The sequence below is a fragment of the Sapajus apella genome, unplaced genomic scaffold (genome assembly GCF_009761245.1).
Source record: "Sapajus apella isolate SASKATOON/1434 unplaced genomic scaffold, GSC_monkey_1.0 scaffold99, whole genome shotgun sequence".
NCBI classification, from domain to species: Eukaryota; Metazoa; Chordata; class Mammalia; order Primates; family Cebidae; genus Sapajus; species Sapajus apella.
The window spans coordinates 2640241-2663412 of NW_022437039.1; the positions used below are offsets into that span (position 1 = coordinate 2640241).

The 23172-nt window shown below is 45.9% G+C and overlaps 1 protein-coding gene across 1 annotated transcript in view; it reads left to right on the forward strand.

Moving 5' to 3' along the window:
- Positions 1-23172, forward strand: part of RBFOX1 (RNA binding fox-1 homolog 1) — a 2532432-nt gene that overhangs the window by 358448 nt on the left and 2150812 nt on the right. The window contains 1 exon segment of the mRNA XM_032257864.1: positions 11934-11993. Within this exon segment, the coding sequence (XP_032113755.1) occupies positions 11934-11993 (60 nt within the window).

A 23172-nucleotide genomic window follows, 5' to 3' on the forward strand; every position in this document is an offset into this window, starting at 1 on the left:
AGTAGAACAAAACCTGGGTCACAGCCGCAGAGGGGGCCAGGGCAGAAAGCTCTGAAAATGAACATGGCCCATTGGTTATGCACCTGAAACTGACATGACCGAAATGCTTTAGGATAAGACATTGTTCAAAAGTGACTGAACAACCGATGGAACGAGAGAGAGTATTTGCACATTGTATATCTGTGAGAGACTTACATGTAGAATATATAAAATTCAATGGTACAAATCCAATTAAAAAATGGGCAAAGTAGCCAAATAGACTTTCCTCCCAAGAAGATACACAAATAGCCAGTCATCACATGAAAAGATGCTCAGCATCATTAGCCATCAGGCAAATTCAAGTCAAAACCTCAGGGAGATACCACTGCACAACCAACAGGATGGCTAGAATCTAAAAGTTAGATAATCATGCGAGGTGCGGTTGCTCATGCCTGTAATCCCAGCACTTAGGGAGGCCAAGTTGGGTAGATCACCTGAGGTCAGGAGCTCGAGACCAGCTTGGTCATCATGGGGAAACCCTGTCCCTACTAAAAATACAAAAATTATCCGGGCCTGGTGGTGGGTGCCTTTAATCCTCGCTACTCCAGAGGTTGAGGCAGGTGGATCACCAGAACTGGGAAGGCAGAGGTTGCAGTGAGCCGATTGTACCCATGCACTCCAACCTGGGCGACAGAGTGACAGGCTGTGCCTCAAAAACAGGTAATCGTAAATGCTGATGAGAATATGGAGAGATCTCAGCTGCCACTTGAGAAAACAGCTGGAGAGTTCCTCATATACTAAGCAAAGAGTTGCCGTATGAGCCAGAAATCCTTCTTCTAGGTACATACCCCAGAGAAGCATCAACATATGTCCACATAAAAGTGTGCTTTGGAATGCCCACCTTTGCATTATTTATAATAGCCAGAAGGTGAAAATTACCTAGAGGTCCATCAGCAGATTAGTGGGAAAACAAAAGGTGGTGTGTGTATGCAATAGAATATTTTCAGCCATAAAAGAGGCATGCAGCAGTGATGCCTGCTGGAACCTCAGGAATATGACGCTGAGTGAAAGAAGCCAGGCACAGCCCAGCCTGACCAAAATGGAGAAACCCCACCTCTACTAAAATACGAAATTAGCTGGGCGTGGTGGCAAATGCCTGTTATCCCAGATCCTCAGGAGGCTGAGGTAGGAGAACTGCTTGAACCCGGGAGGCGGAGGTTGCAGAGGGCCGAGATCATACCACTGCACTCTAGCCTGGGCAGTAAGAGCAAAACTCTGTCTCAAAAAAAAAAAAAAAAAAAAAGCCAGGCACAAAAGGCTTTAGACTGTGTGAGTCCGTTTATATGAAAGTCCAGCACAAATAAATCCACAGAGATCAAAGTGGATTGATGATTGCTTGGGGCTGTGGGAATGGGCAGGGATGGTGGATGGGGGATGGAGGTGATAGCTCAAGGGTGTAGAGTTTTATGGTGATGAAAATGTTCTCAAAATACGTCAATGGTCGCACATACCTATGAACATACTAAAAACCATTGAATTGTACACTAGAAACGGAAGGATTGTTATATGAATTATCTCAATAAAGCTTGAAAAAAATGACTTAGAATTTTGGCACAGACGCCGAGTCCCCTTCCTGCTTCTGCTGTGTAGTCAGCTGTGTGGTCATGTATGGAAGCACATAGTAAATGCTCAGTTAACTAGCATCTGACTTTGTCTCGTTTTACAGCCCAGGAAATCCAGGCACTTCCTCCTCAATGGCATCAATGTTGACTTTGTCAGACGTGGCCTGTTTTGTGTTTAAGGGCAAAAGTCACATGTTTAAGGGCAAAAGTCCTCAGCCCATCCCCATGTGAGCAATGGATACCACTTTGCAAACTAGAGGGCTGGGAGGGCATTTAATTGGGACAGGCATGAACCACTTTATACCCAGTGATGATCCCTGTGGCTGTCGAGAATGGATTGACGGGGAGCAAATGGAATCAAGGAGGTCTTTTTGGAAGCTTCTGCAAAACATGTTATCTGAGTTCAAGCTTTAGCATTAGAGATGCCGGTTGGAGACTGATTTCACGGGTGGAGGTGTTTCACAGCTTGAGAGGTACAATTGGGTGGCTAATTGGGTGCACAGGTGGGAATACAGGCTCTGGGCTTTGCAAAAACAGGAGCTGGGGATGGTTTGGGGCTGCCTGGATGTCATGACCTCCTAGGGGCAACTGGTTAATCTTCTGCACGTGGCTGGAAAAACTGCAGAGTCAGAGAGGGCATCCATCAGGAATGGCAGGCCAAGGCAGTGGGTATGGAGTAGGGAGGAGAGAAACCGTCTCCTCTGGGAGATGTTGTCAAGATGGGCTTCCCTAGCCTGCTGGATCCAGGACCCACTGTAAGAAGCTGTTGGCCCCCATCTGCACTTGGCCACATCCCTGGTGGGTTTGTGGGGTGGTGGTGGAGGGAACACGAGTGTACCAAGGAAGTGCCTCTGTTCCCTTGCAGGATTTGAACAAGGCAGTGTGGTGTGTGCTGGGGTCAACTGCCTGAGGCTCACAGGTCCCAGCTTTCAACGTAGATGTGTGACTTTTAAGTTGGCCAACCTTGGGCAGGTCACTTGTCCTCTCTGAATCCGGTTTACTCATCCAAAAATGAGGATGAGCGTTCTCTTTCTAGAAACACGTAACGTTATTATGTCCATCTTCCAGAGGAAGAAACTCGGAGGATAGAAGGTAAGCATCTTGTCGTACGTCATATCGTTCATAGATGGATCCGAGATGGTTCGGGCTCCAGAACCTTTGTAACCCCCACACTATGTTACCTGTTGATGAAGGATCACTATGTGAAAGTGGCTTCTTCTAGGCCTGTTCTCCAGGGTGTATAATCTTTGGCAAAGACAGTAATGGGCTAGGTTGAAGGTTTCTGTAAGATTACCTAGCCTCATTTGAAGTAACTTCACAAGCACAGAGTCTGAAGCTCAGAGAGGGGAAGTCACTTTCCCAGACTCACACAACCATCTAGCCAGATTCATGGTTTGACCCCAACTCTACCTGTGGCTCTCCTTCCTCTCCCCTCCCTTGGCCAGCAGAGGGTTGCTTTGCTAGATCCTGTTAATCCTGTCCATCTCAAACTCAAACTTGGGGCCACAGGGCCATGGTACCAGGGTCTCGCTGGTCACTGCCCTGACTGATATGACACTGGGTTTTTCGTCTCTGCCTCTTGATGCCTTACACAACAGCCTAGCATTTCAGAGGAGCTGCATGTTACAAAAAAAAAAAAAAAAAAAAAAAAAAAGGGCAGCAGGTGTTATTTGGGCTAAATTGACCTTGAAATTGATTTCTTTATTTTATGACTTACTGAGAGGAGATTAATACTTTTTTTTCCTGCAGTCTGAAACAATTTACATGGTAATAGAAGGCATAGTCAGTCAAATAAATTGCTGGAAGTAGTAGTGTTCCAAAGAGGGGGAAAAAAAAACGGAGCTCACTTGCATTGATTTCTTTGCCCTGGGGAGAAGCAGAGATTTTAACATCTGGGAATAGGGAGGTAAATTTTATCTCTCGTTTTAAAAGCAGAGGACTGAAATGCTTAATCTGACATTTACACAATTTTCCAAGTTGGGGGAAATGAGGGCAGCCTGAGTTCCTTGCTTGAAGGTTAGCTGGTGTTTCCTCCAAAGGGCTGGGGTGGTTTGATTTGGGAAGGTTTGGAGAGGCCGGGGTGTCATTAAGATGGGCTTGGAAGTTGGCTGCGAGCTCTTGGCTGCCTTGCTGTGATTTGGGACGTGGTGGAGGAATGGGGTGGTGGTAGCGGACTAGCTGTCAAAGACTCGAACCCAGGCCCAGATGGGGCACCGAGGAACCATACAGGTGGAGGCCCTGCTCCCAGCATTCTGGGTATTGCCTTGTAGTCACCCTACCCCAGGATGGGTTTGATGTTCACTGATGCTTCAGCACACATGGATCGGTGGGATTTGCCAGTTTGCTGGGTGCATTGGGTTGGAATCTGAGAGTGCATCTACTTCAGTGGTGAAATGCAGTGATGGATTAGTACTGCCTGCCATGGGAACAGAAGGGGACTGGTGGTTTGCATGCTATTTCTATTTCCTGGTGAAATCCCCAATGCGATCATTTCTGCATTCAGACCACATTGACAGGACTCCTGTCCTCCAAAGCAACCCCAAATTCATTTACCGCGTGATGCAAGCTAAATATATACGTTTTTTAGAAAATGTCAAGAAATGAAGCCCTATCTGAAGGGTTCTTGCCATTGTTGTCATGTGTTTTTCTCTTAAATTCTTTTAAAAACCAAATAAAAAGTTTCAGGTAAAACAAAATATTTTCGACAATAAGACATGCTCAGTGTACAAAATTCAAGGGTCAGAAAAATGAGTTTTCCTCCTATCACATCCTTCTCCTCCAAAATGAGTCTTTTTGATTTACCTTCTTTTTGAGATGGAATTTCTCTCTTGTCACCTGGGCTGGAGTGCAGTGGTATGATCTCAGCTCACTGCAACCTCCACCTCCTGGGTTCAAGTGATTCTCCTGCCTTGGCCTCCCAAGTAGCTGAGATTACAGGCACCCACCACTACACCAGACTGATTCTGTATTTTTAGTAGAAATGGGGTTTCACCATGTTGGTCTTGCTGATAGTGAACACCTGACCTCAGGTGATCTGCCTGCCTTGGCCTCCCGAAGTGCTGGGGTTGTAGATGTGAGTCACTGTGCTTGGCCCAAAATGAGCCTTTTAAAAAAGACTGGTTTCTTCTCTGTCTTCTGAAGATTTCAGTGCATGTACTAGAAATATCTATATCCTTAAAACAATGAACAGATGCAGAGCATGATACATACCACTGTGCATTTTACTGCTTTTCCCCTGTCATTCCATATAAAGCTCCCTCATTATCTTAACTGACAGTGTCTGGATTCGCCATAACTTATTTACTTGGCCTCTGAATAATGGAATGTATGTTGTTCCCAGTATTTTGTAATTACAAAAAGGGCTTCCATGAATATCCTTGGCACAGGTCACGTTATGTTCATGCAGACGTTTAAACAGCAGATGCTTGAAAAATGGAATCACTAGTCCAAATATTACCAAGTTTTAAAATGTTGACTGATGTATAATTCCACCATGTATAAAGAATCCATGTTTCCCTACAGTCTTGTGATTTGCAGGCTTTATTCACATTTCATCTTTGTCAGCCTCAGCAAAAAATAATATATTGCCTTATTTGCATTTCTTTTATTATGAGTGAAGTTTTAATTACAAGGATTATGGGAATTTCTTAATGTGCATAAGAGGCATTTGCCTGACTGTCTTGTGAAATCGTCAGTACATTTCCTTTGCTTGTTTTTTTTTCATTGACTTCCTTTGGTGTTTTTTTAATTGATTGTGGGGGAAGCTCTTTATAAATGATGTTGCCCCTTTGTTCAGTGGGTTTTAGTTTTCTCAGATTGCCTTTTGTGTTCTACTTTGTATATGGTATTTTTTCGTGCATACAATTTTATTTACACAGGATTTTAAATCTTCTGTTTAAAGGATTTTGGTTTGGGGTTTATAATTAGAAGGAAGTTCACTAACACTCTGAGATTATACAAATCTATTTTTTTTTTTTTTAGACAGTCTTGCTTCATCAACCAGGCTGGAGTGCAGTGACTCAGTCTTGACTCACTGCAACCTCCGCCTCCTGGTTTCAAGTGATTCTCCTGCTTCAGCCTCCTCAGTGCCTGGGATTACAGGTGCCCACCACCACGCCTGGCTAATGGTTATATTTTAATAGAGACGGGGTTTCACCGTGTTGGCTAGGCTATAAAAGTCTATTTGATTTTGTTATGTCTTCTGGTTGGAACGTGCATTAAGGAATTAGTTGGATGTTTTGCTTCTAAAAAGGAAGTCTCAGAGGTGTGGTGGAAAGGTGTGTGGTCTGTGATCATCCATCAGCTATGATCTGGCTTCATAGGATCCTCAGCCTGCTTTCTTTATCTTGGCATCCAGACTTCCAAGGAGACATGTCACGGCCCTGTGGTCAGAACACTTTAGGGTTTGTTGGGTCCGGGGGTGTTGATAGACCTTTAGAGCTGTCAGAGGTGTGGGAGCCGGAGCAACTCCATCTTGAATAGGAGCTGGGTTAAATGAGGCTGAGACCTACTGAGCTGCATTCCCACATAGTTAGGGCGTTCTCAGTCACAGGATGAGATAGGAAGTCAGCACCAAATACAGGTCATAAAGATGTTGCTGAGAAAACAGTAGCAACGACTTGGAACCAACCCACATGCCCATCAGTGATAGACTGGATAAAGAAAATGTGGCATGTAGACACCATGGAATACTATGCAGCTATAGAAAAGGATGAGTTCATGTCCTTTGCAGGGACATGGATGGAGCTGGAAACCATCATTCTAAGCAAACTAACGTAGGAACAGAAAACCAAACACTGCATGTTCTCACTCACAAGTGGGAGTTGAACAGTGAGAAGACATGAACACAGTGAGGGGAACATCACACACCAGGGCCTGTCAGGGGGTCGGGGACAAGGAGAGAGATAGCCTTAGGAGAAATACCAAATGTAGATGATGGGTTGATGGGTGCAGCAAACCACCATGGCACGTGTATACCTATGTAACAAACCTGCATGTTCTACACATATATCCCAGTACTTAAAATATAATAATAAAAAAAAAATAACATCGCTCATGAAACAGGTTGCAGTAAAGGAGCTGGCCAAAACCCATCAAAACCAGGATGGCCACAGGAGTGACCTCTAGCCATCTCCACTGCTACAGTCCCACTAGTGCCATGACAGTTTACAAATGCCAAGGCAATGTCAGGAAGTTAACATATATGGTCTGAAAAGAGGATGCATCAATAACCCACCCCTCGTTTAGCATATCATCAAGAAATCACCAGAAAAATGGGTAACCAGGAGCCCTTGGGACTGCTCTGTCTTTGGAGTGGCCATTCTTTTATTCCTTTACTTTCCTAATAAACTTGTTTTTGCTTTGTGCTGTGGAGTCTCCCTGAATTCTTTCTTGTGGGAGATCCAAGAACAGTCTTTTGGGGTCTGGATTGGGACCCCTTTCCTGTAACAGAGCTACTGACCCCATTTGTTTTATACAGCCTTGGTCCTTGCTGGTCTCCCTGCTTCGTGTCTGGGAACCCATGATGCACCACCCCCATCTGGGCCCCACACCTTCTGACTGTTCTTCCGGAGGCTTTGATCAGCCATGGCCTTGGCGCTTCGCACCATCTTGGTCCATGTAGGTTTTACTGGAGCCATCACTGGGAACTCATCATGTACCCAGATCCCCACCCCTGACCCCACCCCTTCTGTCCATTGCTCATGAAGCTTTGATTGGCCATGACGTTGGTCCTCTGTTGACCTGTGGGATGGGCTGTTTATTGTTTTTTCCACCTCCTATTTCCTTATTCTGTATGACTATAGATACAAAAATTGATATATCTGGATGTTGCTATTCATAGGTAGGCACATAAACACAAGATTACATGAATATGTCTACGAACCCTGAAAATCTGAGACAGGACTCAGTTAATTTAGAAAGTTTGTTTTTCCAAGGTTGAGGACACACGCCTGTGACACAGCCTCAGGAGGGCCTGACGACGTCAGACCAAGGTCAGAGCACAGTTGGGTTTTATACATCCTAGAGGGACATGAGACATCAGTCAGCATATGCAAGGTGAACATTGGTTTGGTCTGGAAAGGTGGGACAACCTGAATCAAAGGTGGGAAGACACAGAGGGGGCTTCCAGGTCAGAGATAGATGGGAGACAAATGGTTACATTCTTTCGAGTTTCTCATTAGCCTCCCTAAAAGAGACAATCAGATATGCATTTATCTCAGTGAGCAGAGGGGTTACTTTGAGAATAGGAGACACGTTGGCTGTAAGCAGTTCCCAGCTTGAGTTTTCCCTTTAGCTTAGTGATTTTGGGGCCCCCAGGATTTATTTTTCTTTTACATGTGTGTATAAGGATTTATATACACAAAAAAGCATAGCTGAACATGGTGGCTCATGTCTGTAATCATAGCACTTTGGGAGTTTGAGGCAGGTGGATCACTTGAGGACAGGAGTTCAAGACCAGCCTAGCCAACATGGTAAAACCCCATCTCTACTAAAAATATGAAACATTGGTCTGACATGCTGGTGGGCACCTGTAATCCCAGGTGCTTGGGAGGCTGAGACAGGAGAATTGCTTGAACCTGGGAGACGGAGGTTGCGGTGAGCTGAGATTGTGCCACTGTATATTCCAGCCTGGGCATCAGAGCGAGACTCTGTCTCAAAAAAAAAAAAAGTGTCCCCCAAAGACATTTCCAATCAGGAAGAGACTCTTTAAAGGTAATTGTTATGCAAAGAATATTATCTTCTAATGCCACCTCTGGGAGCTGACACCAGCCCACGACAAGTCTGGAGAGAATGATGTCTGATGGCCCATCTGGGACTTCTGCATGGGTCATTGTCTAAACTGGCTAAATCCTTGTTGCTGGATTCATGTCCCAGATTTTGAAAGCTGTAAACTGAGGCACAAGAGGTTTCCAGGGAAGACTAGTAGATGTCTAATGAAAGGGTGGAAAATGAGGGAACAGGACTTGTGCGGGAGAGAACAGCTGCAGGTAGTGGCCAGAGTGATAGCTGGCTCAGGACCCTGGCTTGGGATCTAAGAAGGGTTGGAGATCAGATCTTCTTCCTCAAGAATTTTCATCGGGATGATCAGCTGTGCTCAGCCACGTCCCTCAAAGCATCTCTTGGCTCTGTTTCCCCTGCTTAGTCACACTTAGAATGTTAATATGTGCTTATCTCTGTTTTCAAGGTAAGGAGGGAAACTGAGACAGAAGTGATTGGGCATAGAGTTGGCTACTTTGTTCGGATAATGCAGGGACTGTGTTATCCAAAAGAGGGTGCCAATTTAGCGTTAGGGTGCATCCCCAGTTCCAGGGTATGGCGAGGTGTAAAAGTGGCAGGAAGGGCAGAAAAAGTCTTTTGAGAAGAGCAGATAGAGTTGGTACCATCTTCTGTTGGTAGCACTTCCTAGAAGTGAAGGCTTCCTGTGCTCTTTTGATTAAAATAACTTGGAAGTGTGGCACAATGAGAGATAGTCAGCTAAAGAGGACAGCAGGCCTCTGGGACCTCCAGATGAGGGATGTCAAGAAGGAAAGTCCCCAGCTAGGGGAAGGGGGCTGGGAAGTGAGGAAGGGACAAAGAGAGGAAGCAGGCTATGCAGGGGTAGCTGGATGGGAATTCATCTGGTAACTAGGTTCCCAAGTAAGATTGTACCTGAGTGTGAGTCCTAAGTTGTCTCTTTCCGGGCTCTGGGATACTGGTTGCCTGGATTCTCTATTCTCTTCTAATCGCCTTCCTCTGGAAGACTCTTAATTTTGACTAGGGCTGGTGGTCGCTATGGAGCCAATACTGGCTTCAGATGCAAAGTCTTGGACTTGTGGAGTCCAGCACAATGCACTGACCATTTCCATGGGTCTCCATCTCTGTTCCTGAGAAAGACAGATTGATTCTTGCTGCTTTGGGCAGGTGTGTGTCCCTAGACTGGTTAGAAGTGGGCAAGATGCTGGGTCACCTGTGAGTCTTAGAGGGAGGCCCCTTTCAGAGAAAGGCCCGTGCAGTTGACAGGGATCCCAGGACATCTAATAACACTCGCGTCTTGTCACTTGGTTGAAATCTGCTCTTGGGCTTAACTTGCTGATGAAGCGCAGTTTCTTACCGGTCCGTCTATAAAGTGGGACTGAAAAGGAAGTGACAAAAACCGTGCATCCTCAACCCAGTGGACATTCTCTCAAAGGAGAACTGGCGTATCTGGCAGCAAAATCTCTGCGTCAACATCCTCCCCCTTCTCTCCCCTCTCAGGCTGCTACTTCAGGCAGTTGCTGGAAGCAGGGGACACGATTTGTGTTTAAGTTCATTTGTTCACTTCAGGAGCAAGGAACTGGAGGGTGGATGTGGCGTGAGGACCATTCTCTGTGTAGAGGAAGGACAGGAACTAACACAATGTTGATTTCTTGGTCACCAGATTTTTCCTTGAGCCATGTCTACTAGAAAACTGCAAAAAGAGAAACACTAAAATATGTGTTCTCCTGATAAGTTTGGAAACTAGGTACAGAAACAGAAATCCCAGAACTCTGTGGGTGGGTCTGAGTAATTCTTGTGGCTGGTACAGGAAAGAGTAGGTAGCTTCTGTCCCTCTCTGCTTCTGTCTCTTTTGATCGCGCTCTCTCTCTCTCTCTCTCTCTCTCTCTCTCTCTCTCTCTCTCCCCACCTCTCCTCCTCCCTCCTCTCTCCCAGTTTCTCTGCCCCTCTCTTCCTTCCCTCTTTCTTTTCCTTTCTCTCCCACCCTCTCTCTTTTGAGAAAGGGTCTTGCTTGAGACACACCCACACTCCTCTGTCTGCCCAATGGGTTTAAGGGGTGACTCCAGGCCAAAGCCTGCTGACTTTTTTTTTTTTGTAGATGGAGTTTTGGTCTTGTTGCCCAAGGCTGGAGTGCAATGGCATGATCTCATCTCACTACAACCTCTGCCTCCCTGGTTCAAGTGATCATCCTGCCTCAGCCTCCCAAGTAGCTGGGATTACAGACACCCAATAGGACACCCGGCTAATTTTTGTATTTTTAGTAGAGATGGGGCTTCACCATGTTGGCCAGGCTGGTCTCGAAACCCTGACCTCAGGTGATCTGCCCACCTCGGCCTTGTTGACTTTTGATTAATGACAGTGTAGAGATTTAGGCATTGCTGATGCTTCTGAGGCAGGGGCATTTCCCCAGAGTTGGTGGTGACCAGCTTTAACATGCTTCTGTGCTGTACCTCGTGGGAAGGTGGACGAAGGCCTCGGGAATACTCCCATGGTGATTCACATCCTGTTGTTTGCAGTAGGCATGCTCAGTGCAAGGGCTCATGCTCGGGGCTGAGGCTCCACCACAGCCCTGCTGAGTGCTGTGTTCTCTTGGATGAGTCCCTTAGTCTCTCAGTTGCTTCTTCACTTGTAAAATGGGGCTGAGGATAAGACCTTCTTCTTAATATCCTAGTAAGGATTCAGGGTGAAAATGTACAAGAAACACACGTTGGCCGGGTGCCGTGGCTTACACCTGTAATCCCAGTACTTTGGGAGGCCAAGGCAGGTGGATCACCTGAGGTCAGGAGTTCGAGACCAGCCTGGCCAACATGGTGATATCCTGTATTTACTAAAAATATCAAAACTTATCCAGGCATGGTGGCGGGTACCTGTATTTCCAGCTACTAAGGAGACTGAGTGACAGAGTGAGGCTTAGCTCACAAAAATAAATAATAATAAAAAGTAGCACATAGCATTGCAGGTGTTCCCTAGGTGCAAACAGCTGCTGGAGTGGAAGGTGGAAGGTTGGGGACCCCTGGCATCCTCAGGCTGGGATGAGGAGTCCACACTGAGAGACATCTAGAGCAGCACTGCCTCTGGGGTGTCAGGGGAGTCAAAGATGCAATTTAGCATTTGCTGATAGCCACATTAAAAAGTAAAAAGAAACTGATGAAATTAACTGTGATAATAAATTTCCTTTGAGATAGTTGTAATATATTTACATTTTTAAACATAGCAATATATTTTATTTTTATGTATTATTAAACGTGATTCTAACGTGTAATCGATATAAAAATATTAATGAAATATTAATATTAATGAGATACTTTATATTCATTTTCTTCATCATGTCCTGAAAGCCCAGTGAGTATTGTGTATATACAGCCCATTGCAATGAGACTAGCCATGGGGTTCCGTAGCCACATGGGGCTAGCGGCCACCATGGTGGGCAGTGCAGGTGTGGACCCACGCAGGGGAGGCGTAGAGAGCCAGCCGTACTGTGGTTAGATGCACTGAGACATTCTGGGATCATGCTAAACTGGGTTATTCCAGATTAGAATTTTTTTCCTCAACCCGGATTCCCTAACCTCCTTTTTAAAATTTGTTTGTTTTTGCCAGGACTACAAGTCTGAAAACTCACCCCTCCTCCCCAGTGCCAAGAACATTCTGCAAGACTCTGTAAGTAGAAGCATTTTGCTGAACCGATTAGATTTTGAAACTCCTTTTGCATCCTTTTCAGCCTCTTTGGTCTCCATCATCCATCACCAGGAATGGTGTTTACCTGAAACTAATGTTGCTGGAGAAGTAACTGGGTTTGAGGGGAATACATTTTCCCAAGCACGTGCACAATTTCTATTAGGACGCACCTGGGCTGTATTCCCAGCCTTCAGTATGTGGTGTGAGAGCTGTGTTCTGCCCTCTAAAAAGGACCAGGTCCACTGGGGGACAGATCTGGGGCACAGTGGTCAGTGACGAGGCTGCAGATCGGTTCCTCTGCCACCTGGCGTGAGGGCCCCAGGTTTTGGAAGAGTGGATGGAAGTCAAATTTCATTTGGTTGTCTTCCTGGTAGGGACAGGAATGCTTCCTGAGTGCCCTGGGGTCCTGGATCATGGCGTCGGGCTTGAAGTCACTGGGGCACACAACTTGGGATGATGGCGGTCAATTCCCATGCATCCCTCATCTGTCACCCGTGAGTTCAGTGGCCAGGAAGCTTCCTTCACAGATAGCTCTGAAATCACTTGTGCACAGCCTCTCAGTGATGCAGTCATGGTGTGGTGCATTCCCCAAGCGTGACCTGTTTGTGTATTGTTGGTGACCTTGAGATGACATCATTTACACACAGACGGTTGTTTTGTATTCATCATAGAATACATAGAGAAGTTTTATAATAATGATCTCTTTATAGCCATCACGACTGGCTTTCCGTTAATGGTAGTGATCTGAAATTTCCTTCAAAAATACTTAAGTAGCCAGGCACTGTGATTCACGCCTTTAATCCCGGCACTTTGGGAGGCCGAGGTGGGCGGATCACCTGAGCTTGGGAGTTCTAGACCAGCCTGACCAACACGGAGAAACCCCATCTCTACTAAAAATACAAAATTAGCTGGGCAGGGTGGCGCATGCGTGTAATTGCAGCAACTCAGAAGGCTGAGGCAGGAGAATCGCTTGAACCCGGGAGGTGGAGGTTGCAGCGAGCTGAGATTGTGTCATTGTATCCAGCCTGGGCAACAAGAGCAAAACTCTGCCTCGAAAAAAACAAAAAAAAAAAAAAAAAAAAAAACTTCAGAAAAAAAAAAAAATGAGTTGACTCAAAGACAAAAAATGGTATGGAAAGAATGATGTAGGTCTGGTAAGACATTGTGATAGTGGTAAGTGAACGGCTGAGAGTAAATTCTTTTATCAAAAGATGATCATGGCCAGTCACAATGGCTCACACGTATAATCCCAGCACTTTGGGAGGCCAAGGCAGGAGGATCGCTTGAGCCCAGGAGTTGGAAACCAGCCTGGGCAACATAGGGAGACCTCATCTCTACTACAAATGAACAAATTAGCTGAGTGTGGTGGTGTGCGCCTGTAGTCTCAACCACTCGGGAGGCTGAGGTGGGAGGATTGCTTGAGCCCAGGAGGCAGAGGCTGCAGTGAGCTATGATTATGTCACTGCGCTCCAGCCTGGGCAAACAGAGGGAGACCCTGTCTCAAAAAAAAAAAAAAAAAAAAAAAAATTCTGCTTGGCTCTGGGCCTCGGGCCTTGGCTGTGAGTGTGCTTTGAATTTGAAATGTTACCTCCTCTTGCTGCCCCAATCTATGCTGATCCTTGGTGTGAACTGGAATATCCTGGGGCCCACTACTCGGTGCTTTTCTGTTACCCCCAAATAACTTTCCAGGCTGGGTTTTTTGTAATAAATCTCATTAGTGGATCATCTGAAAGTAGTGTTGACCTGCGATGCCAAGAAGAGGAGGAAGAACAGGAAAGGGATGGTGAAAAATGACAACCACACACCCAGCTTTCTTTCCCCACTTCTCAGTTGACCAAATGTTCGATCTCTGTTCTTTCAACATCCTCTCCATGACTCCATAAGGTGAGTGCTGTTTCTATCCTCATTTTATGGCTTAGGAACCCCAAACTCAAGTAACGTAATGTGCCCGTGGTCACACAGCCTGGACTTACCTTCTGACCCACTGCATCAGTGGAGCACCTAGGAGTCTTGAGGCGTCACATCAAGTGTGGGAAATATTCTTCTCATTTTGGATAGATGGAAAAATGATACATGAGGCAGGGAAGTATTGTATTGGCTGTCCCTTGCACATGACAACTACCCTGAACTGAGTGACTTCAGCAGACTTTCCGTATCTCACTGTTTCTGCAGATCAGTAATCTGGGAGTGGTTTGCTTGGTGGTCTGGCTCAAGGTTCCAGGGAGCTGGGGCTGCTGTCTTCTGAAGGCTGGAGTGGGGCCAGAGGATCCACTTCTGAGGTGGTTCACCTTACAGCTATTGTCAGGAGGCCACGGAGCTGCTTTAGTGTCCTCAGGACATGGTGGTTGGCGTCTCCCAGGGTGAGAGATCTGAGAGAGTAAGAGCAAAGTGGAAGCCACATGGGATGAGGATAGCAGTGAATTGCTGTGCGTCCCTCAGATGACCTAGCCTCAGATGTCCTATGCCGTCTGCTCTGCTCTATTTGATCAGCCATACAACCCAGTCCTCGAGAGACTGTGGAAGTACACCACACAAGGGCATGACTATACCTTAAGTGGGGGGTCATCGGACCATCTTGGAGGCTGGCCAGTGCACTCTCCATAATCTTGAAATAACTGTATTTTGCAGTTCCGTCCAGGATGCTTGTAACGTTACCCTGAGTCTATGAAAAGAAAACAAAGATACTAAACCCATTTTGCAGATGGGGAAATGAGGCATGGAGCAGGAAAGTGACCAAAAAGACCCGACGTTGGTTGTGCAGACACTTTGGAAGGGAAAGTAGTTAGAAAAGCTAATTGCCCACGATAGGATCGAAGGTGTCTGAGCTGGCTCCATGTCTCCACTGCTTAGAATAGTGCCTGTGCCTGCTAGATTTCAGCTCTCTTGGGTTGGGTCAGGTATTTCCTGGTCCCTAACCTCACTCACCGAAGTGGATGTGTTCTCTCTAGTGGAAGGGATGATGTTATTGTGCTGGTTTCTTCTCTGGAGGCTGTGGATTTTTCTAGGTTTGCAGAGACTCATGCTGTGAGGATCCAGTTGCTTTAACCTGCCCCTCCTCCTCCAGCTTCTGATTGTAGCAGGACTACTGGGCTGGGTCCTTCTGGCTGGACACTCACAGCCTTGCCTTCCACATGACGTGGAATGTGTCATGTTTGGAAGCAGTCATTTTCACGACCTCTGCTGGAGGCAGCATATGTTGGCCCGACCAACTCTGGATGGCAGATCGCCTCCCATTCACGTGTGTCAGAATGTAAAATGTGTTCCGTCTTTGATCTAGCAATCACACTGCTGGGAATTTGCACCTTGGAGATGATTGCACACGTGTGAGATGTGTTTGTGTATTTATTAAGGGGATGATGGTAGTAGCAAAAATAGTTTAAAAAAAGATGTGCCCTCAATATCCCTCAATAAGGAATAGTTTAAGTAAATTGTGTGTATCCATAAAGTCCAATTCCAGGCTGCTGCTAGGATTTCATGGTAAGGATTTATGTCTGTTGACTTGAAAAGATGCTCATGACATATTGTTGAGTGAGAAATACAGCCTGTGTTATATGATTCCAATTATGTGCAAACTGTATTCATAGATCTCCTTTTCTCTGAGTGCAGAGAGATGTCAGAAAGGCAGATGGAAAGTTCAACTAAATTGCTGGGTTTTGCATTTTTCTTTAGACTCTTTTTTTTTCTGCAGTGAGCAGTTATTTTCTTTGACAGTGGCAGTAATAATATAATATTAGTAATAATGTAGTTGTAATAATGTAAGAAGCAGTAATAGTAGTAATCATGTAGTAGTAATAATACTAATATTAGTAATAGTAATAGCTATTTATAAAATTAAGCAGTGTGTTCTGGACTGTTAAGGTTTTGCAGGACAGCTGATGGTATATTCATTAAGGTTTGGTTCTCAGTTGTCATGGAAATGCTGTGACGTCCCTCTAGAGGAGTGAAAATCAGGTTTACAAGATGCAATGTGGCCTCTGGACAGACTCTTTGGCCTTTGCCCGCTCCAGAATGCAGAATGCTCCAGGCTATGGCATCTCACTGCCCTTCCCACTCACTGCCCTGTGGTACCAGTCAGCTCTACTTTTTCTTACCTTCACCTCCCTGCTTTGGCACTGCCTCCCAGAAAGGGCTTTCCCTCCATGCAGAGAGTACATTTTATCAGCATTCAGAATAAAACAGAATAATCATAATAGTTAGCATCTTTGGGAACTAGGAAGTGCCTGACATTGCACCCAGCATTTCACAGGCATTGTGTCTTTCTGTCCCCAGAGTAGTCCAAGGTGAGAAGACCTATCTAACCCCCTTGTTTACAAGTGGGGAAGCTGAGGCTCAGAGGAGCATGGCTTGCACAGTCTCATAGCTAATGGGGAAGCAGTCTGAAGTTCAGACCTAGATTGAGCTGTTTCCCATGCTGTGTTGAGCCGAGGGGAAGGCCAGCAGATTCTGTTTGGTGATGCAGGGGGCATTTCTGGGAGCCTGTGTCTCAGGTGCAGTTAATTCCAGAGTCATCAGGTAACATAAAAATCACACCTGGTCAGTTATGTGTGCCAGTTCCATTGGAGACCAATCGAACACAGCCATACTTTCCTTGACTATTAGAAAAAATGAGGGTCTTGGCTTAGATGCCAGATGAAGTGATTGTATTGACATGAGGAGCTAGATGAACGAAACATACTCCTCTTTAAACATTGGAGTCATCTGTGATCATGTGGCCATGCGATAGAGAGGCATTTGGGAATGAGACTGAGTGGGAAAATTGCACGTTCAAAAGTGAACTTTTGGGTTCACTCTGGAGCAAATGCATCCTGAACCCATGGAAATGATGCTGCCCAGCCTAAGAACCATACCATTACTTTTTATCTCTTTCTTGATGTAGTAGACACTATACCCTCCTATACCCAAAGCAGACATTACTAATCGTTCGTGCCATTCTCCCTTCCTATATCCAAGACAGACATTACTAATCAATGATGCCATTATCCCCCCTATACCCAAGGCAGACATTACTAATCAATGATACCATTCCCCCTTCTGTACCCAAGGCAAACATTACTAATCAATGGTGTCACTCTCTGCTCCTATACCCAAGGCAGTAAACATAGTTCAGTTAAGTGGAAGAACCCAAATTTCTACTTTGTTCTGCTTCATTCCAGAGCCATATTTCATAACCCCTGTACTTTTCTATAATAGAAATACACAAAATTCGTTTTCTGTGCCTGCTTAAGAGACTTAATGCTTCAAACAACACCTGTCTACCATCTTACAGCTTCCATTGATCATAGGTCTGGACATAGCTGAACTGGGTTCTCTGCTTAGGGTCTCACAAAGCTGTAGTCAAGGGAGTTGGCAGGAGCTGGGGGTTTCATCAGGAGCTCAGGGTCCCTTTGCAAGCTCACTGGTTGTTAGAAGCATTCCATGTCTTGTGGCTGTGGCTGTAGGATGCAGGCCCTCAGATCCTAGAGGCCACCTATAGTTCTCTGACACATGGCCCTCTTCATAGGTAGTTTACAGTGTGATTGTGCTTTTCCTGGGAGTGTCTCTCCAGGGCATGCTAGCAACATGGAGTCTTGAGTGCACATGTCCCGAGATAATCATGGGATCATCTTTTCTATTGGTTAGAGGTAAGTCATGGGTCCTGCTCACATGCTGCTTAACATGGGGCCACCCTGAGGTCTGTCTATGCAGATACAGTCCCAAGATGAGCCTGGCTTTCTCCTCTTCTCGGGGCCAAGTGTGGTCCTATTTCTCTCCAGCATTTTCCTTTTCCTGCAAAAGAAGGAGCTCATGCTCCCCTTTCCCCAGGAACCTGACCACATCACTGTTTGACCCTACAGACCTCTTATCCCCTGGCCATCTGGGCATCTTAACTTCCTGCCCATGTCACCTCTATAGAATGTTGCCTGCTGCAGTCTCAGCAAATGAATATTTAATGGAATGCTGCCACCTTTTGGAATTTAGCAAAAGTGATCTGTGTTATTCAGAGGGATGGAAGTGAGGCTCCTGTTCCCTTCTCTACTGCTCGCGCACACACAGCCACTCACCCAGCCTTCGTTTCTGCTGAGCGTTGTTGACTGAGGCCTGACGTGTCTCTTCATGAGGCAGGTTTGCTTGTCCTTTCTGCTTTGATTTCTAGTTGCTGTGAGCGCTTATGGGCTTGTTCCCTGTTTTACCCTCCAAGAGGCAGCAGGATGTAGAAGAAAGAGATGGGGCACGGGACTGGATTTCATCTGTGATTCTGCCACCAACTCTCCAAGGACTTTGGCTTCTGTTCTGTGAAATGAGGGTTTCTCAGGCTCTTTCTGCTCTCACATCCCTGATCCAGGTTATGATGCCTGTAACCGTGTATGGGGAATAGGTAACACCTTATTTACAGATGGTAGTCAGATGATAGTGGAGGTTAAACCCTGGCCAGGTCAAGGATGCCAAGGCTATATCTGTACTCAGCAGGGAAGAGTGGTGCCATTGATGAGTAATGTCTGCCTTGGGTCTAGGAGGGCAGAATGGTGCCATTGATTAGTAATGTCTGTGCTGGGTCTATGAGGGGAGAATGGTGCCACTGATGAATAAGGTCTATGTCAGGTATAGGAAGGGAGAGTGGCACCATTGATGATTAAGTTCTGCTTTAGGTATAGGATGGGAGAGTGGTGCCATTGATGAGTAATGTCTGCCTTGGGTCCAGGAGGGCAGAGTAGTGCTATCCATGAGTAATGTCTGCCTTGGGTCAAGGAAGGGAGAGTAGTGCCATCTATGAGTAATGTCTGCCTTGGGTATAGGAGGGAAGAGTGGCACTATTGATGAATAAWGCCTGCCTTGGGTATAGGATGGGAGAATGGTGCCATCGATGAGTAATATCTGCCTTGGGTCTAGTGGGGGAGAATGGCACCACTGATGAGTAAGGTCTGCTTTAGGAATAGGATGAGAGAATGGTGCCATTGATGAATAATGTCTGCCTTGGGTCCAGGAGGGCAGAGTAGTGCTATCCATGAGTAATGTCTGCCTTGGGTCAAGGAAGGGAGAGTAGTGCCATCGATGAGTAATGTCTGCCTTGGGTATAGGAGGGAAGAGTGGCACCACTGATGAGTAAGGTCTGCTTTAGGTATAGGATGGGAGAATGGTGCCATTGATGAATAATGTCTGCCTCAAGTATATGAGGGGAGAGTGTTGCCATTGAAGAGTAGTGTCTGGCTTGGGTCTAGGTGGGCAGAGTGGTATCATTGATTAGTAATGTCTGCCATGGGTCTAGGAGGGGAGAGTGGCACCATTGATGAGTAAGGTCTGCTTTAGGTATAGGATGGGAGAGTGTGCCATTAATGAGTAACGTCTGGCGTGGGTCTAGGAGGGGAGAGTGGTGCCACTGATGAGTAATGTCTGCTTTAAGTATAGGATGGGAGAGTGGTGCCATTGAGGAGTAATGCCTGGCTTGGGTATAGGAGTAAAGAGTGGCACCATTGATTTAATAATGTCTGCCTTGGGTATAGGAGTGGAGAGTGGCACCATTGATTAGTAATGTCTCCCTTGGATATAGAAGGGAAGAGTAGTGCTATTGATTAGTAATATCAGCCTCGGGTATAGGAGGGAAGAATGATACTCTTGCTTGTCAGTGTCTGCTTTTGGAAACAGGAGGAGAGAGTGCCAACAGAGGTGCTGTCCCAGCTCCAGGTGTCTCATAGAGACTTTTAGCCGCCATCTTGGAACCCGTCTGCTGCCCCACGTTCCCCAAGGCTTCTCTTTCTGTATACAGCTAATGCTCGACTTAGGACCGTGATTGGTTCCGACAGACTGGTCCTAACACGATTTGGTCGTAAGTTGAGTAGGCTATATGTACAGTACTGTGAAATGATGTTATAAAAATCTTTAAGTAATATTTTATCATAATTTTCTTTCATTATTGTTATATATCATAATTTTGTTTGTTCATTTTATGCCATTTGTATCATCTCTACACCATTTTGTTTCTTATTTTTACATTCGTCAGGTTTAAGTAAAACACTGCATTACCAGTACAACTGGTTTAATATTTGCAAAACATACAAAATTACAAAATACAGATGCATACAAAAATACAAAATACAGGTGTAAAAAATACCATAGGAAACATTTTCCCAATTGCAAAACATATCAAAATATATAAACATGTACGAAACATTTTATTGGCCGCTGGTGCTTGGCTGCGGATCATTGATGTTGTCATCTGAGGCAGCAGTTGGGGTTACCGGAGTTGTTTTTTTCATAAACATGGTGAGCTTTGTCTGAATTGTATGTTTCTTTTTTTCTTCATAAATTTCACGATACGGACGAAACACATCGTGCGCCATCCGTTCAATCCTTGCAAATCGTTTGATGTTTGGGTCCATTGCTTCGAAATGTATAAGAAGTTTATTCAGTAAAGATAAACCGTCTGATAATCCCTTAGTGGTGAACTTTCTTTCTGGCTCCTCCTCTTCTTTCTCTGCTTCTCTTCTTTCTTCTTCTGCCACTCTTTCTTCTTCCAGTTCGATTAGCTCTTCCTTTATAAGTTCTCCGGATTCTTTGTCTAGCAACTCTTCGACATCTTCCATTTCACACTCCAAAGAAAGGTCTTTAGCGACTTTTACTATTTTTTCCCGAATCGTTTCAAGTTCATGTTCACTGTCAAATCCGTCCAAATCATTAACATAGCGCTTAACACAATTTTTCCAGATGCCATTCTTGCACTTTGTCGTCACAGCCTCCCAGGTGGTAGCGATAGTCTTGATACACATGAAAATGTTGTAGTGTTTCCAAAAATCTACAGCGGAGCAGTCGTGGCTAGCAATTGTGGTCGTAAAGTCGAATGGTCGTAAGTTGCGTAGGTCGTAAGTCGATCAATGCCTGTATTCACAGGCACAGCTGTCCTCCCTCTTCCCTGGCATCCTTGGCGTTTCCCTCTCTCACTCTCATTCTGAAGTTAGCAGAGGTTGCCTGTGTCATGTCTCTAGTTGACCCACTGTCCGACTGGTCAGCTCCCTTGCCGAACCACAACTCCCTCCTTTCCGCACATTTACATCAGCAGCTGCACGTGATGTGGAGTGGACTGCGAGGTCCTGTGATTCCACGCTTGGCATTTGGGTCCTACCTTGCGGCTTCTCTAACCTTACCTGCTACTGTCCTCCCACCCTGTCCTCCGGGGCCTACACTCCACGTTCCCTGACTACAGACCTTTACTTAGGCAATCTTTTCTGCTTGAATTCTCCCCTCAAATCTGACTATCCAAATTCCTAACCATTCGTCTAGATTCATCAGAAAAGCCTTGTTCAGAGATTCTTCCTAAGTCCTCTGGTTGTGTTAACCACAAAATGCCCTTCACCCTCATTCCTGCCCCCCTTCCTCCCTCACCACCTCTCTCCCTCACCTCCTTTCTCCCTCACCTCCCCTTCTCATCCCTTCCTCACTCCACCCCTACTCCCTAAACTATACAGCTGTCACTGCTAAGAGTTGGAAGATATGCATGTGAATAAGACTCAAACCCTGCCCTCAAAGTGTTTGCAGTCTGTGAGGGGGAACCAGGATGAATAAGAAGTAGCCCATAACTGAGGCACAATTTGATTGCTTTGTAGCTTAGGAAGAATACAAAATTGACTGGTGGTGCAAAAAAAAAAAGGTAGTCAGGGAAGGCTTCATGGATGAGGTGATACTTAGAGTCTTGAAGGACAAGGGGGAGTCATAACACTGATTGCAGGAGATGGGGGAATCCAGGTAGAAGGAGCAGAATCATCAGAAACATGGGCATGGACTTGGGTCTGTTTTATTCTGGAGAAGGGAATGTCAGGGGTTGGCAGGAGAAGCAGGCATGCCCCAATGCTCCATAGTTCTTAAGAAGTTGCATTATTGCTGTGATTGGTATGGGACCACTGAAAGGTTTTAAGCTGGTGATTTCCTGGATCTGATTTGCATTTTAGAAAGATCTCCCTGGGACCTGGATGAGGAGGCTGGGAGGCTGCAGGAAGCCTCGGTCCCTCCTGGGTATTTTTTACCATGTCTCCTCACTGGAGTGGGCTGGGAAGCAGAGGGGTCACCAGCTCTATGCCCAGACTCCTGGGCACGCTCTGCTTCTTCCCGCTAATGTGCCTTCTACAGCATCTGCTCGGCAGAAAACCAAGTGTGCGGATGAGATAACGGCATTAGGAGCAGGAGGACAAAGCTGATATTCGGGGCAGTGAGACATGGAGGCTTAAATTCTTACCCTGCAGAATATCACCCGTGATGCTGGCCACGTGGTTCTGATTAAAGGAAGCTGGACTTGCTGGGATGAAATGCTAAGTGGCGCTCTTGATCTTGGGCGCAGCCGGTGCTGGGTCTGCTGCTCCGGTGAACATCCCTGCCATTTCTCTATGCTGCTTTCTGCCAGATAAGAGGGGGAATCTATTTAGCAATTCTCCAAATTTCCGAGGATGGCTGTGCTCCTGGAGACAGTGATGATACTGACAGGTTTCAATGTTAGCCTTGAACTGTGTATGGGGAGTGAAGGTCTTTTCTCCTTCCCGTCTCCTGATGGGACACCTGAAATACAGTAGGTGCTCCATAAAGGCTTGCTGTTGAAATGAATGAGTGTAAGTGTCAGCTCTGTTGATTTAAAGTATCGCAGAAGGCTCCCTCAGACCCCTCCCCGTCCACACTTCCTGCCCCAGTGTGAGGTTATTGCCTTTCTATTTCCACGGGTCTCATTTCTGAAATCTCTATAAATGGAGCCCTACAGTCCGTATGTATCTGCCTTCCTTCCCTCAGTGGCATCCCTAGGAGAGTCACCCATGCTACTGCATGCACCACTAGTTACTCTTTTTAATGGCTGGATAGTATTTCATTGTACGATTGGTCCATGACATAGCCATTCTCCCATGGATGAGCATTTGGGTTGTTTGTAGTTTGGGGCCCTGTGCATGCTTGCACCTGTTGTTTGGTGGACACAGACACTCATTTATCTGGGGAGTATCCCTAGGAGTGTATCTGTTTGGTTGCAGAATAGGCACATGCTTACTCTGAGTAGCTGCTATCCAAAAATTGCCCAAGCGGTCGTACCAGCGCTCACTCCCACCAGCAGTGACGACGAATCCTGCTTGCATGCTCGTTCTCTGAGTGCATACCTTGTGAATTGTCACAACACCCCACAGGCAAGTGTGGTTATCATCACCCCCAGTTCACAGAG